The sequence below is a fragment of the Myotis yumanensis genome, unplaced genomic scaffold, assembly GCF_028538775.1.
Source record: "Myotis yumanensis isolate MYYU_CA2020_CCGP unplaced genomic scaffold, mMyoYum1.0.hap1 SCAF_1, whole genome shotgun sequence".
Classification (NCBI taxonomy): domain Eukaryota; kingdom Metazoa; phylum Chordata; class Mammalia; order Chiroptera; family Vespertilionidae; genus Myotis; species Myotis yumanensis.
This window is the reverse complement of record NW_027223752.1, coordinates 136,811,364-136,827,169: the sequence shown is the minus strand read 5'-3', so window position 1 is coordinate 136,827,169 and position 15,806 is coordinate 136,811,364. Positions and strand designations below refer to the sequence as shown.

Genomic DNA, 15,806 nt, shown 5'->3' with positions numbered 1-15,806 from the left:
GTGATGTTCAGTAGTTAGAGCATTGTCCTTTGCACCAAAAGCTCTAGGGTTTGGTTCCTAGTCAAGGGCAAGTACCTGGGTTTTAGATTCACTCCCTTCCCTGGTTGGGGAGCATTTGAGAGGCAGTCAGTGGATGTATTTCTCACATAGATGTTTTTCTCTCTCTCTCTCTCTCCTCTCCCGCTTCCTACCTCCCATTCTTCTACTCTCTCTGAAAAGCAATAGAATACTATCTTCAGGTCAGGATTAAATTTTTCTCTATATAAAAGCCTAACAACTGGAACAACTGGAAGACTGGCCGGTAACTATGATGCGCACTGGCCCAGACCTTGCAGATGGGGACCTGACATCCTCAAATCTGGTTCACCTGCACACCGGACCCAGACAGGAGGGAGGAGGGATCCCGATTCCTCATGGAATTGGCGGTGCCTTAACCGTGCCTTACTTGCTGCTGGCAATAAGGGGGGGCTGGCTGGCCAACTTCCCAAGGTCCCTCCCTCCTGCAAGCCCCCCCCCCCCCCGTCGGTCCGAAACACCGAGGGACCCCACCTGAGTACGACTCTGTACACCAGGCCACTAGTAAACAAACAAATAAATAAATAAATAAACTTCAGAAAAGCAAAACATTGCATTGGTAAAAGAATGAAATGCTATAAAAAATGACAGGATATAAGAGAACACTATCAATTAAAAACTAGATAAACAAAACAGAATTATAAAGTATTGGTGGCCCTAGCCACTTTGGTTCAGTGGATAAAGCATTGGCCTGCGGACTGAAGGGTCCCGGGCTTGATTCTGGTTAAGGGCACATGCCCAGGTTGCAGGCTCAATCCCCAGTAGGGGTCGTGCAGAAAGCAGCCAATCAATGATTATGTTTTATCATTGATGTTTCTATTTTTCCATTCCTCTCTGAATTCAATAAAAATTTTTTAAAAAGGAGGTTGGTGAACAAAGTCAAGGAAATCTCCAGGAAGCAGAAAAAGACAAAATGGGAAATAAGAAGGGAAAATATTTAGAGATTTGTCCTGGAATATTGGTCTAAGAGTTCCAATGTCTGAGTAATGGGAATGTTAGGAAAAAGAAGGAATAAAGATTGTATAAAAGAAACAAAAATATCCCCTGAAAGTAGATAAGACCTGGAGTCTTGATGGCCACAATAAAATGAAAAGGTGCATACCAAACATACCATCAAATTTCAGAATCCCAGGAATAGATAAGCTTCTAAACATTTCCAGAGAAGAAAGGGTGGAGGAAATTACTGAAATTGCAAATATACAGTGTATCATACATTGCCAATATATTTGAGAGCAACACTATAATGAGAAAACAGTAGAAATGTCTTTAGAACTGCAAAACTTAATTTCAACCTAGAATTCTCTGCTTTGTTAAGTAGGAGGCATTTCAGAGAGGCTAGATCTTCAAACAATTTCTGCCCATGTATCCTTTCCCAGGAAAAAGTGCTTCAGTGAAACAAAGGAGAATAACAATACAGAGGAAAACATAAACACGGGATAAAGATTTTCAACCAGTGTACCACCCAGCACACTGGTGTGCAGCAAGAATGTTTACAAAATGCAATACCTGACTATTTGGGCAGGGGCATTGACCTTTTCCCTTACATTGTCAAATAACAAAATGACAACAACCAACACCACAATAGATGCCAAGAGTGAATGAATCACAATTATACTTTTTTTTTAGATTGGTAAAACACACATTTTTTTAGTGTGTCACAGAATTTTAGTCATTAGTTTATGCATGCCATGAGATGAAAAAGGTTGAAAATCGCTGATCTAAGAAATCGGGGATCCAACATAAGAGAGCAGTATGTGAGATCCCGGATGACTTTAAAGAAATATGCTTCAAAGCAGACACAGAGCAGGCCTTCAGAGAACAAGTGCATAGTAGAGGAGGATAACAAAAGGCTAGGGAGATGGCTTCCAATAAGAAATGGAACAAATGTGGTCAGTACGTGGAAAATATTTTTGACAGGCCTGTGACAAATGTCACAGCATGTTCGGGGAAAAAATAGAAAAGAAGAACTGAATACACTAAAAAAAATTAATTCCACAACATAAAAATGAAAACTTACTAGGTATTATGTTAATGTAGCATAAATGTAGAGTTTTTGCCAACAGTCATCTTTCTCTGCCAAGTTATTAGATTGTTAGATATAAAGCAGTTATTTCTGAAATCAGAGAGACCAGCCTACCTGCTGCCTTTGACTACGTGAGATCATGTTGACGAGGGAGAGGGGTTTGGATTATTCTGAAGAAGTGTAGCAGTGCTCAAATTTCAGTAATACAGGGGGTCCCAAAAATGAATACACATTTTAACAGATGATAACTCAATTTTCACTCCTTTTCAGGTTTAATTGATTCAAAATAATAGGTAAAGTCAGACTATGCTTTGAATAAAGAAAACTTATTCTAAACTCTGACTAGACTTTTTTTAAATGGGGAGATATATAACTGGCAATAGGTGACAAATTGAGGGCACACAAATATCGACTAAAATATTAATTCTTGACATTTGCAATTCCACTACTTAGTTTTGTTAGCAGTGCCTGGACCAGAATGGTCATCAGTTTGAAAACAGGTATTCACAAAATTTTTCACTTCTGTAGATTCTTTCAAATTTTGAAAATGAACTATCTTATATAATAAAAGCCTAATGTGTAAAACGACCAAACGGTGGAATGACCAGTCGCTATGATTTGCACTGACCAGCTGGGGGCAGGCACTCAATGCAGGAGCTGCCCTCTGGTGGTCAGTGCACTCCCACAATGGGAGTGCTGCTTGGCGGCTCCCACAGCGGGCCTATCCCCACAAGCTTCACCCCCCACCAGGCCCTGAATCACAGGCATGGGGCCTCAAGTAAGTTAATAAACACCAACATTCATGCAGAGTGCGTATACATTTTTTGATCAAAAGAATGAAGGGTATACAAGAAAAAGGCACAGCCAGAGAAATAGATGGCTCAATGGTAACAAACAATTGCATAGCTATGATAACAGAAACACTGATTCAGATTTATTAAAAACCTTGATACATGTTGGGAGAACAGAAGGAGAGAAATAAGACCACACTGGAGGGAGAAAGCTAAGCTTTCAGCTGCTAAAACAATAAGTCAATAGATAACACAAAAATTGCCTTAGCTATTATATGGTTGTTACTTTTGTTAAAAAACAAATGAAAAGTTAAGGCACAAAATTAAGGCAGATCTTTATATCACAACCATGTTACTGACATTTAACTTAAAGGTCAGGACCCCTTAAAAATGACCATTACTAAACCAAAACTTTCCTGCATATGTAAACCTGTTAATTAAGGTAACAGAAGTGATTAAGAAAATCTTCCAAAACAGGTTCATGCTAATGATACTGGACTCAATAGATTTTTAACAATTATGGTAGACAATTTTAATTCAAATTATTAATTTCTTACATAACTTTTCGAGTATGTACTTACGTGGTAGAAAAAGTTGTTCTTCCTCTTTTCTCCAACTAAGAATAAAAAGAATTAACTGATCAATCCTGATACAAATGCCACAGAAAAACATAAGTTACTGATTTTCTGAAAGATTACTAATATACAAAACTAGAGGCCCAGTGAAGGAATTCGTGCAAGGGTGGAGTCTGGCTGGCCAGGCCCCAATCAGGACAGATGTGGGCGGGCCTGTTGAGAGGAGGAAAGGGCAGAAGATTGGCCAGCCAGCCTGCCCTGACTGGGGCCTGATTAGGGCCAAGCTGGCTGTCGGGAGGGGCCATGGGTGATTGGCCAGAAGGCCCCACCCCCAATTGGGGTGGGGGAGGCCAATTGAGGGTGGGGCCAGCTGTGGGGAGGGGCTGGATGTGTGGGGGTCGGTGATCAGGGGCAGAGCTGGCTGTGGGGAGGGGCCATGGGCGATCAGGGTGGTGGTGGGTGATCAGGAGTGGGTTGACTGGGGATTAGAGCTGCAGGAGGTTGGCTGGCCAGCCCCTTGCCCTGTTGGGGAGGGGGAGCAATCAGGGGCAGGACCATCTGGGGGGAGGAGCTGTGGGCCACTGGGAGTGGTGGGGGCCCAGCAGGGGTGGTGCGGGCCTGGGGTAGGGGCTGCAGGAGGTTGGCCAGCCAGCCCCCCCACAATCTGGTCAGTTCACTGGCCACAGTGGGTGTCAAAACGACTGGCCTGATCCCACCCGTTATGGTGTTCTAGTCGCTGGCTTTTTATATATATAGATAAGACCAAATTTTATTCCATTTCTTTTATAACTTCCAACAAAATTTAAAATTTAAAGCACCTGGCAAGATGAGTCCCATAAGCAGTATCTTAAAACTAAGTTTTACACTTTTGACCTAATGGATATTCTGTTTTAGGTACAAATAAAAGTCTCTCATGTCCAGAAGGAAAGGGCAAAGGGCAAAGCCAGAGGAGAAACTTGGCTAACAAAAAAGCTTATCTGTTGTGCCTCTGAGCCAGTACTCAGTCAGAGTTTCCACTTCTACATGGATACCCTCTGTACTTGAACCACGAGGATCTAACAGTTGAGGGCTCTAAGAACCAGTTTCTGGCCAGGCACCTGCAAGCATCCTGAACCACTTAGGTAACCACCTAGAATATTTTACTAAGAAATTAAATGCATCTCTACTCAACTGCAAAGTAACCTATCCAATTTAAACTTTAAAATGATGCGGCTAACCTAAGTAAACAAGTGTACAACACACAAAATCGTTTTGTTCCAATAAAGATCTGAAGAAAAATAAAAGCTCCAAAGAGGGTCTTGGGCTGAACTCTGGTTCCCATTCTGCCTCCTTTAACATGGGAGGGGCATCATAGGCACACATTCCTTAGGACTGAGGAGAGGGGCATGGGATAGCACTTCCTTTACTCTCTCACCCTCTCTCTACAGCTGAGCAGCCCCTGGCTCTGGAAGAAACTGAGAAATGCAGCAATCCTAAGCAAAATGATCAGCTCCAGACAGTCATGCACACAGGCCATGAAAACACATGTTAAAACCCCCACTTTGTATTGAGCTGCATGGATTCAAATAAAATGGATCCTTCCCTGCCTGTACTACTGCTGTCACAATCAACAGAAAGCCTCGATCCTTGTGCCTTTTTAAGCAAGTAAACTCAATTGAACATAACATTAAGGAAATAAGCAGGCAAGCAGAAGCATTAAAGTCCTACAGTTCTGGTTCTTATCCTAAAACAAACAGGACACAGGAAATGGGCATAGTTGCACGTGCTCCTGCTAGGCTTCTGGGGAACCCCATAGGGCTCTGTGCCTCTGAGGTACTCTGGCAGCATTACATAGGGGAGAGAGTTTGAATAGCTTCAAATTCTAATGTGGGACAGGATTCTGTGCTTGAGCACTATGTACGATCACAAATTCAATCCTCATACATAAACAACTGAAATGTTTTTTATTTGTTCAAACAAAAACCTGTGACCTCAATCCTATCTTGACTTACCGATCATTTGACATTTCTTCCGGAAAATTGTGCCAGCCCCAGGATGGCCAGAAGGGATTAAACCTGAAGGAAGAAGAGAAAAGGCATACAATTTTGTTGACGAGAAAAATTCATAATTTAAAAAATAGCTACACATCAACTTATATCACTTACTGTAGGGAAGACTTTTTTAAAAATATATTTTATTGATTTTTTTACAGAGAGTAAGGGAGAGGGAAAGAGAGTTAGAAACATTGATGAGAGAGAAACACCGACCAGCTGCCTCCTGCACATCCCCTACTGGGGATGTGCCCGCAACCAATTACATGCCCTTGACCGGAATTGAACCTGGGACCCTTGAGTCCGCAGGCCGACACTCTATCCACTGAGGGAAACCAGTTAGGGCATGGGAATACGTTTTAAGTAATGGTAATCAGCCAATTTTAGTAAAGGCAACAATATAAAAATTCTACTCAGTAAATTCAAAATTGCAGAATCTTGCTATACATGTGCAGTAAAACCCGGCTATGTCTTAGACTTTTTTTTTAACTTGCACCTAAATAATCTATGGATTATTTAGGTGTTTCCCCACTTCTACTTATCAATTAGAAATATAGTCAGTCTCTTTCACACTGATATTACCAGCACATTTCAGAAACAGTGTTAAGAAACAAAGTAAACTGTGGCCAGTTACTGTCAGATACCTGCTATTACATCAAATATGCCCAAATCATGAGCTATATTTGGCAAATGTTCTTTACCATTTGGCTAATTCTAACTCTATTCACAAAATGAACTTATTTAGTTAGCTGTGGCTTCCTTGGGGCTATTCATCGTGGCACGTTTAAAAGGACAGTATAAAAGCTCAATGTTTTAATCTACGGGGAAACTTTCACGACAGTGACTTTTTATACTTTCATCAAAGTGATTTTTTTCAATCTTTATTGTTCAAAGTATTACAGATGTCCTCTATTTTCCACAATTGTCCCCTTCTAGCCCACCCCCAGGCCGTCACCACCCTATTGTCTGTGTCCATGGGTTATGCATATATGTGAAAGTTTTCACTTGCATTCTTTGCTTGATCTAGTCCCACCCACCCACCCACTCCAGCCTTCCCTCTGAGATTCATCAGCTGTTTCATATTTCTATGTCTCTGGACCTATTTTGTTCATCAGTTTGTTGTTGTTGCTGTTTTAGACATAGATGGAGTGGTAATAGTTGCTTCTGAGTTGTATACAATAATTTCAAATGGAAATAATCAAGACTGGAGCAAGTTAAATAGGCTCACTTTGTGGAGAGTTTATAACATATAGGCTGCATTCTAAGGAGTGCTGTATGCATCACCAAATTGAATTTGGCATATCTATCACCAGCATGTCAGCCTCTCCTGTTCAGCAGCTGGTTACACATCCGTTCACATCTCTAAGTCTCAGTTTCTTCATCAGCAATAGAAGTATATACATGGGACTTGTTTGCAGTTAGAAGGACCAAATGGGCTATACATGGGAGTGAGCTGTAAATCTTAAATATATAAAGGTCCTATTTTGGTCTCTCATCCAACACTACCCATCTACTAACTGGTTTATAAAACCACTCAGACACAGGCTTACCTTATAGCACCAAACAGAGTGAACAGAAAATTTCACATGTTCTCACTTGTTTTGTGTTTAAAGGTACAATTCATTAATTCATGTAAGTTGCTCATTTTTTCATACTATTTTAATATACTGAACAGGGAGTACTTTTCAGTTATAAAGACATAGCGACCATCCAGGTGAACCCCTAGGCTTAATTATTCTAACTTTTAAAGAAATTAAAAGCTCAACTAGAGTTTCAATAGAATAAGAGCTATGGTGTGTTTTCTCTATGAAATAATCTCTACCATTTAAATGAGAAAAAAAAGGGCCAAAGAGGCTTTAACATCTTTGTAAATGTATCTTTCCTACTTCACAAATCACAGTCTTCATTAGCTATATTTGTTACCCAGAATTATTTTAAACCAAGTACCATATTTCCTCTCTTCTCCCTCTCTCCTCCCACTTCTCCATTCCCCAAACCCCTCTTCAGGCATCTGGACTTCAGAACTTTGACCTCAACATTCTTACAGTTAAACAGGAACCTACTGGCAGTACGGGAGACGATGAGGACAAACCTCCTTGCCCACAATTTTACATCTTAACTGCCAAGACTTTATGTTACAAACTAAAGTCTACATATGTGTGTTCTCTTTAGAAACTTTTGACCAACACTCTTGTGAACCATCCCCGCTCCTTTAGGACAAACAATGTGACAGGGAAGTCTGTTAGGTCACTGAAGGAAGACTGAGGAAATTTTGTGTCAACGTGGACATATCAAAGTAATCAGAACTCCCTGGGTTCTGCTATAAGTAAAAAAACAAACGAGCAACTATTCTCTGTAGGACTGGCAGTAACATTTCACATGATTCGAGAAATTTTGAGTTCCCTCTCCCACCATTTCCTTCTGTGTTCAAATTATAAGTTGGAAGGAAGAAATAGCTTCTATCCAGGCAACTGAAAACAGCCAATGTAATAACACTATATAGGTTCTATGTCGGTTATCGATTTTGAGTTTACCTAACAACCCCTAAAATCTTTGCAGCAGAACTGTTCAGAGTATCAACTGTCTTAACAGGTGGAAACAAGGGTATCACTGGGCCCTACCTGATTCCTTCACTAAGAACCAAAAGGCTAGGTAAGGACAGGGAGATGGGATGGAACCTTGGAAGTTGGGATGTTAAAGTTTTCACTGAGAAAAAGGAGAGAATATACCCACAATTCTTCCTGGAGTCCCAGGAGACACTACAGAGAGCCAGGAACAGGAAGGGCCAACTGGAGTGTCTCAGGCTGAATGGGGATGGAAGAAAGAACTGGGTATTTGGGTACTGAACAGGGAAAGAAACTGGCCAGACATGACGGGGGAAAAATAAAGGATCGGGATGCCAGAAAGAAGGCAAGGAGGAGTCTGAGATGGTGCCCATCTAGGGGGTCCTGGGGTCAGCAGAGCCCAGAGGTGTGACTGAGATCAGCGAACCCCTGCCACCCCTTACCTTTGGGCGTTTGCTGGTTACTGAGGCGCAGCACAGGGTGGCATTTGCAGAACAGGAGACCCAAGTCCTCATGTGCCCAGGCAGCTTGAGTCACCTCACAGGCATCAGACTCAGGGTGCGGATTCACCCACTCCAAGCTCTGGCCCACCTTGGGGCTGGCATTGGGCTTCAGGCAGCAGCTGAATTTGTTCCCCATGAGGAACCTCTACTCCTGCTGCTGTCACTGCCTTCACTCAACAGTCCCCCTAACCACCCCCCGCCCCGCCCAACCCCCAAAAGGGCAAACCCAGGGGCCCCCGCCGCCCCCGCCCAGCTGTCAGCTGCTGCCGCCTCCACAGAGTTGACTAGTCTGTGAGGACAGCCAGCAGTCTCACGTATTTAAAAGGTGTACTGATCAGGCAACTGCTGAGAATCACAACCACTGCAAGAAGAGAGCACAGCCGAAGCTCCACTGCCTGCCACAGCTGTTTCTCAACTGAAGGCAGGGCTCCTGGCGGGCCCCAGCCAACCAGAACACATTCTGTGGTCACCTGGTTACGAGGGACCAATCACGGCAGCGTTCCCTCCATGTGCCCACCTGGCAGGGAAGGCAGTGGGTCAGAATGCTGGTCCTCCCTGCCCTGTAGGCCCTCTATCCCCTCTCCCAGCGCACTAATGTGGCCCAGCCTCGGGCTCCAAACAGCATTTCCTAAACACACTTAAATGTTGTCAGGAGGGCAGGAAACCTGCAAATGCCCTTGGCGATGGCAAAGAAGTGAATACATTTTTCAGTTACTGTACACGTTTTGGAGAAAAAACAGAAAAAAATCAAGAAGAAAAAGACGTGTACAGTAATTGCAAAATGTACAGACATTTAGAAACCGTTCAATCAAATAGTTGTCCCCCCAAAGGACCAGAGGGAGTGTTTTCCTTTATTAAATGAGTAGGAGAGAAATGTCATCTCAAAAAATCAGGGAAACAGAGATTATTAATATTCAACAGTATAAGAGATATGTCTGGTGACAAGAATGAGCAAGATGTTAACATGTGGAGACCACAGTGGAATGGGAAATGACCTGATGAACTTCAGTTTCTTATAAATAGCATCTAGTTACATCCTTAGAACCTGGATGTAACTGGATGCTACAATAATATTATTGTCTAAAGTCCTAGGAATGTCATTAGATAGCATTTTGGATGGCTCTTGGAAGCTTGAGACAACACTGAAGATTATATTGTAAACAGTGCCTGCACTTAATGACAGAGAAGCACACAACAAAACTCAGACTTCAACTGCCAGACATTTAAGGGTTTCCCTCCAGGCCCCAGAAACCTAAGAACAGGTGCTCTTTCTGAGGACTGCGCCCCTCATCCTGCCCTCCCTTCCCAGGATCAGCAAGGAGAAAGCCTGTGACAGAGGGCATAAGCCTGTCCCTACAACACCTGGAGCCCACTCTCCCCACCTCCTTCTACTTTTCTGACAGCGCCCCAAACATTGCTGCCAGATCCCAGAAAGCCAGGGCCTGGTGCTCAGGGTAAGGCATCCTGTTGCCATAGTGTCTGAGGCTTCTCCCAGACAGGCAGGCTCCATGGATGCAGGTGCACTCAGACCTGGGAAGGAAGGAGCCACCTGGCCTGCCTTCCATCTCCGCACCTCCACCCCGGAGAGCGGGTGTCCATGGAATCCGCTTGTGGGCTGGAGAAAGGGGCACATCCCTGCCACATCAGCCTCTGCCAGACTCCTCCCATTGTGCATAGGACCCCGCAGAGCCGATCCCAGCAGCAAAGCGCCCAGCCAGGAGGGCAGCAGCGTGGACACTGCCACCTCCCAGAGACCACGCCCGACCTCCAGGGCCAGGGTCTCCAGCCTTCCCTGAATTCGAATCCACAAGGACCAGGTGCCCTGAGCCTAGGACCCCCTTCCCCAGGGAGGACTCAGTGTAACCCGCGCTGGTCTTCCCACAGCACAAGGCAGACTGGGCAGGGGCTCAGCACACCAGGAAGGCAGGCATGTGATGGCTGGGGGACTGGGCAGCCTCAGGGAGCCTGGCTGCCAGGTGGGGACACAGCTGTGCCTGAGCGGAAAAGCAGGTGAGTGCACACCCGGTGGGCAGGCCCAGCCTGACAGGGCCCCTGTGCTCTCTGGAGGATGGAGCTAACCCTCCCATCTCCTCAGTAAGAGTCACGCTCCCATTTCCTGAGGACGGGACAGGAAATCTCCACGTGAGACCTGGACGCCCTGGTCCTCCCTCCATGTGGGGTTTGACCAGCTTTCCAGCTGACTTTGGCAGACATAATCCTCAAAATTCATGTTTTCTAGAAGTGAGTCTTTAGTTAGGAAAATTTGCTGCATGCTGCATGGCCTTTTCCGCTGTTTCTCTTCCCTAACCCCTTACCTGTCCACCAGGTTGGTTCAAGCCCGCCACACTGCGCACACCTTTCCCACTCTCTCTGCCAGCCCCCAGAAAGGGCCCAGGACCTGGACTGCAGTGCTCAGTGGCCCCTCCTCCTTGGGAGCTCCCCTGGCTCCCCAGCTTTCTCTACTGTCTCTGGTGTATTGTCCTGAAAGGGGTCCTGCAGAAGCGACCTCTGTTCTGCTCTAGTTGCCTGGTGGTGTGGGGAAGCCACATGCGCTCTTGACGTCTGGGGTACACGCTGTCCACGCTGGGGGCACGCACTCTGACACTGGGAACACGCGCTCTGACACTTGGGGCATGCGCTCTGATGCACAGGGCACGCGTTTTGACACACAGAACATGTGGTCTGATGCCCTGGGCACTTGCTCTGGACCTCCTGGGCAGGAGCTGTGGGAGTGGAGCGCTTGGGTCAGGGAGGCCTGTGCACATGGTGACACCCTGTGGTCCCTGTGCTCCCTTTATTCCAGGGGGAAGGCTCCTGGGGGTGGCTGTGACCACCCTGCCCTGCGGAGACCTGCAGGTAAGCAGAGCCCCAGGGGAGCTACCACCACCAGTGTGGGTGAAAGGACGAAGGTCTCACTCCAGGCGTCCCTGTGGGTCTCTTTCTCCCATTTGTCAGAAGCCAAGGCTAGGTTTCCCCGCAGGAGTGAAGCTGTCTGTCCACAGGAGTGATGTCTGTGCTGGTTTGGTGTGCTGGGGAGGGGAGGCTGGTCCTGCACCACTTGTCTTGGGTGCTGAGGTAGACCTGCTACCGAGCCTGGGGGAGGCCATGGGACCTGCACCAGTGGGTGCACCAGCTTGGTGGACTTGGGCAAGCAGGGCACCTGGACAGGGGTGTTTCCTGTTCTCTCAGAGGCTGCCTGTCCTTTCCAGCCCCCTGTGTGCAGTCCTGTTCCCTGGAGGAAACTGGATTTCTGCTGCAGGGGATGGGGTGGGGGGTGGGAGGGTGTGAGTGGTCGCTCAGGCCTCCCTCCTTCTCCAGCTTCTCCATCCTGCCCCAGATTATCCCTCCTGCCCCAGCTTCTCCTACCAGCCCCAGCTTCTCCCTCCTGCCCCAGCTTCTCCCACCTGCCCCAGCTTCTCCCTCCTGCCCACAGACCCACCTCTCAGCCTGTTCCCACCATCACAGTGCCTCCAGAGGCCCACACAGATACACAGTTGGTCTGTAACTGGGTTAGACCTGCCACCCAGAAACGTCAAGATAGGTTAGCATTAGAACATCCTCACTGCTTGGATAGGCACTGCCCACAACCTGCGTATGTCTATTTGCCCTCCTCTTTATCCTGCTGCACTGGGAACTGCAGTGTCACATCCACCCGGGTCCTCACAGGGCCCAGGGTATCACTGTGCTCAGTGAGCATGTCTTCACCACACCTGGCCTGGGCCCAGTCAGGGTCCTTACCTGCATGGCCGTATCCCCTCTTCCCATCCTGTGTCTGTTTTGAGAAGGTGATTACTTCACTCAAGTGGTCCATTGAAATAATCAGACTGCTTAGTCATTCCCATGGAAGCGCAGAGCATCTGGCCACCTCACAATCCTTGGTGGGTCAGAGAAGGGGTAAATCACAGAACCCTAAATACAGGTGCCAGCGCTGCAAAATGATTGCCTTGCTGGTGCATTCGGAGAGCAGGGTCTACAGCGACAGTCCTTCTTGGAATCTAATACTTGTTAAAAAGGATAAAGATTCAGATGACACAATTCAGAAACCATGAACGGCCCGCACAAATCCTCCACTGCATGCTGTTTCTATGGTCACTTCTTTGGGGAAGACCCTACCTTTAACAGCTGTCCAGCTTCTCTTCCCGACCTGGAAAAGTCACATGCCCACCTGCCAGAGATGGGAAGCTCTTGGGAGCCATCAAAGGTATTGAAAGCATTGTAGTTCCTGCTTTTCCCCTGCTGGCTGTGTGACCACAGGGGAGTGCCCAACCTCTCTGAGATGGTTTCTTCCTGCCTACATCAAGCGATTAAACAAAACTTTGTCCTGCCAGTGTCGCTCAGTGGTTGAGCATAGTCCCAGGAACCAGAAGGTTGTCTGTTTGATTTCGGTTGAGGCACATGCCTGGGTTGTGGACACAATCCCCAGTGTGGGGCATGTAGGAGGCAGCTGACCAGTGATGTTCCTCTCTCATCAATGTTTCTATCTCTCTCCCCTCCACTCTCTCTAAAAATCAAGAAAAACAAAACCAAAATTTATCCCTGGAAACCTGCACATCCCTTTGCTATTGCTGATTGAGAACAGCCAGCATGTCTCTGGCACTCAGGTTTCAAATCTCGAACATAGACATGCAGAGGATGCTCCGAGGTCAGGGGTCAAAAATATTCACATAAAACAGTCTGCAGTGAAGGAGCCATCTTCCTGTCAACATGAAAGGTGGGCCATGTTTCTGGAAATTGACTGTGTTAGACTTGGAAAATTATAATCTACTTAGAATCTTTTGCACATCTTGCTTCTGAGATGTTGCTGCCAATTTTCATAATTCTGTTTCCTCTATCCTCCGTACACTCAGACATACACATCTGAGAGAATATATATATGACACATACCTGCCGTACATTTTCCCACAAAATGCAGCTCAAACCCCTGTGGAAAATCACCAGGCATTAGTGCACAGGTTCCAGATAGTAGGCATTTCCTATAAAATGAAGTTGGGGATGGAATTTATTATATTAACTAAACCAATTTCCATGCGATGACGGTGAAAATTCTGTCTGGCAGCCTGGCTGTCTTTGTGGCGGCAGCATTCCTTCACCAGGAACATCTTGGCTGCCCCTGCAAGAGCACTCCCAATTAAGAAGGTGCGGTTACATGGCAGTGTCACTGTGCTTTGTGCTGCCAGCTATGGAATGAGTGCTCCAAGCTGGGGAACAGCTTTGGATCTCCTCATGCCTGTTAATGACCTGCATCAGAATGGGCTGCTTTCTTTGTCATTTTACTTAGTTTTCTTAGAGCCAGATTCAAGTTTTGTTCATAAAATCATGATGGTGATAAATGAAGGGGGCCCTATAAACCCTTGGAAGCATATAGATCATGGGCTAGGAATACAACAGCAGGTTTTGCCAATGGAAGGAAATGCGTCAACTTCTAGATTACAGATTTTTAAACATGTATTTGCTTAATGAAAAGTTGGTACAAGTGTGTCCGTAAAATTCACAGGATATGAGAGTTACAAGGGTACAGCGGAAACCTAAAACCGGTCTCCAGCTAACAAAGCTCTGTCTAGGGGCAACTAAGGTTATCGATCCTTATGTGTCCTCTGTCTTATTTTACAGTGAAGGAAAATGACACTCAGACCAGAAAAGCGATTAATTGAGCCATACCACTGGTTACTTGCTGTAGCTAGACCACTGGACCAGGACCTGGCCTCCCCCAGCCCTAACACATTCGTCCCCATCAACCATGGCTGTCCACAGGCCCCAGGCAAACTAGAGACATTCTTTTTTTTTTTTTTAATAGTTAAATCTTTATTGTTCAGATTATTACATTTGTTTCTCTTTTTTCCCCCCATAACTCCCCTCCTTCCAGCTCCCACCCCACCCTCCGCCCTCACTCTCCACCCACTGTCCTCATCCATAGGTGCATGATATTTGTCCAGTCTCTTCCTGCATCTCCCACACCCCTTTCCCCCCCAAGCATAGTCAGTCCATTCCCTTTCTATGTCCCTGATTCTATTATAATCACCAGTTCATTCTGTTCATCAGGTTATTTATTCACTTGATTCTTAGACTCACTTGTTGATAGATGCGTATTTGTTGTTCATAATTTGTATCTTTACCTTTTTCTTCTTCTTCCTCTTCTTAAAGGATGCCTTTCAGCATTTAATATAATACTGGTTTGGTGGTGATGAACTCCTTTAGCTTTTCCTTATCTGTGAAGCTCTTTATCTGACCTTCAATTCTGAATGATAGCTTTGCTGGATAAAGTAATCTTAGTTTAGGTTCTTGGTATTCATCACTTTGAATATTTCTTGCCACTCCTTTCTGGCCTGCAACGTTTCTGTTGAGAAATCAGCTGACAGTCATATGGGTATTCCCTTGTAGGTAACTGAGTTTCTTTCTCTTGCTGCTTTTAAGATTCTCTCTTTGTCTTTTGCTCTTGGTATTTTAATTATGATGTGTGTTGCTGTGGTCCTCTTTGGATTCCTTTTGTTTGGGGTTCTCTGTGCTTCCTGGACCTGTAAGTCTATTTCTTTCACCAGGTGGGGGAAGTTTTCTGTCATTATTTCTTCAAATATGTTTTCAATATCTTGCTCTCTCTCATCTTCTGGTACCCCTATAATTCTGATGTTGGTACGTTTGAAGCTGTCCCAGAGGCTCCTTACACTATCTTCGTATTTTTGGGTTCTTTTTTCATTTTGCTTTTCAGGTTGGGTGTTTCTTGTTTCTTCGCATTTCAAATCTTTGACTTGATTCTTGCGCTCCTCTGGTCAGCTGTTGGGAGTCTGTATAATATTCTTTATTTCAGTCAGTGTATGCTTACTTCCTAGATGGTCCTTTATCACACCATCGAGGGTCTCATTAGATTTCCTGTACATCTCATCAAGTTTATCTACAGACTCTAGAAGCCTCTTGAGAGACCTCAAAAGTGTGGTTCTGAACTCAATATCCTCCCTTGATAGTTTTGTCCTGTTTCTTTGTCTCCGCATTTTTTATGCTTTCTTGGTACACCCCCTAGTGGTCTTTGAGCTCAGTCATGTTGTAGTTAAGCCTTGATTGTTGTAGTTAATACTAGAGGGATTTGACCTCCAGGCCGACTGGCTGTGATAATCAGCTGTGTCTGCAGTGGAAGAACTTGTGTCCTCTAGGGAGGTGCTAATCTAGCCTTTGCCTGAGGCTATCCAGCAAATGCCTCTGTGCAGGGCTTGGGCGGGGCGGGTCCTAAGGGATCAACAGGGCGGAGGAGGGAGC

At 45.5% G+C, this 15,806-nt stretch overlaps 1 protein-coding gene across 1 annotated transcript in view; it reads right to left on the bottom strand.

The window, feature by feature from the left end:
- The window catches only part of LOC139016479 (cyclin-Y-like protein 1), a 40,479-nt gene extending 31,782 nt beyond the window's left edge, over positions 1-8,697 (bottom strand). Inside the window, exons 1-3 of the mRNA XM_070424608.1 lie at positions 8,502-8,697; positions 5,456-5,518; positions 3,471-3,505 (exon numbers count right to left, since the gene is read on the bottom strand). Of these exons, the coding sequence (XP_070280709.1) occupies positions 3,471-3,505; positions 5,456-5,518; positions 8,502-8,697 (294 nt within the window). The remainder of the gene's footprint in view (positions 1-3,470; positions 3,506-5,455; positions 5,519-8,501) is intronic.
- Between the last annotated feature and the right edge of the window lie 7,109 nt (positions 8,698-15,806).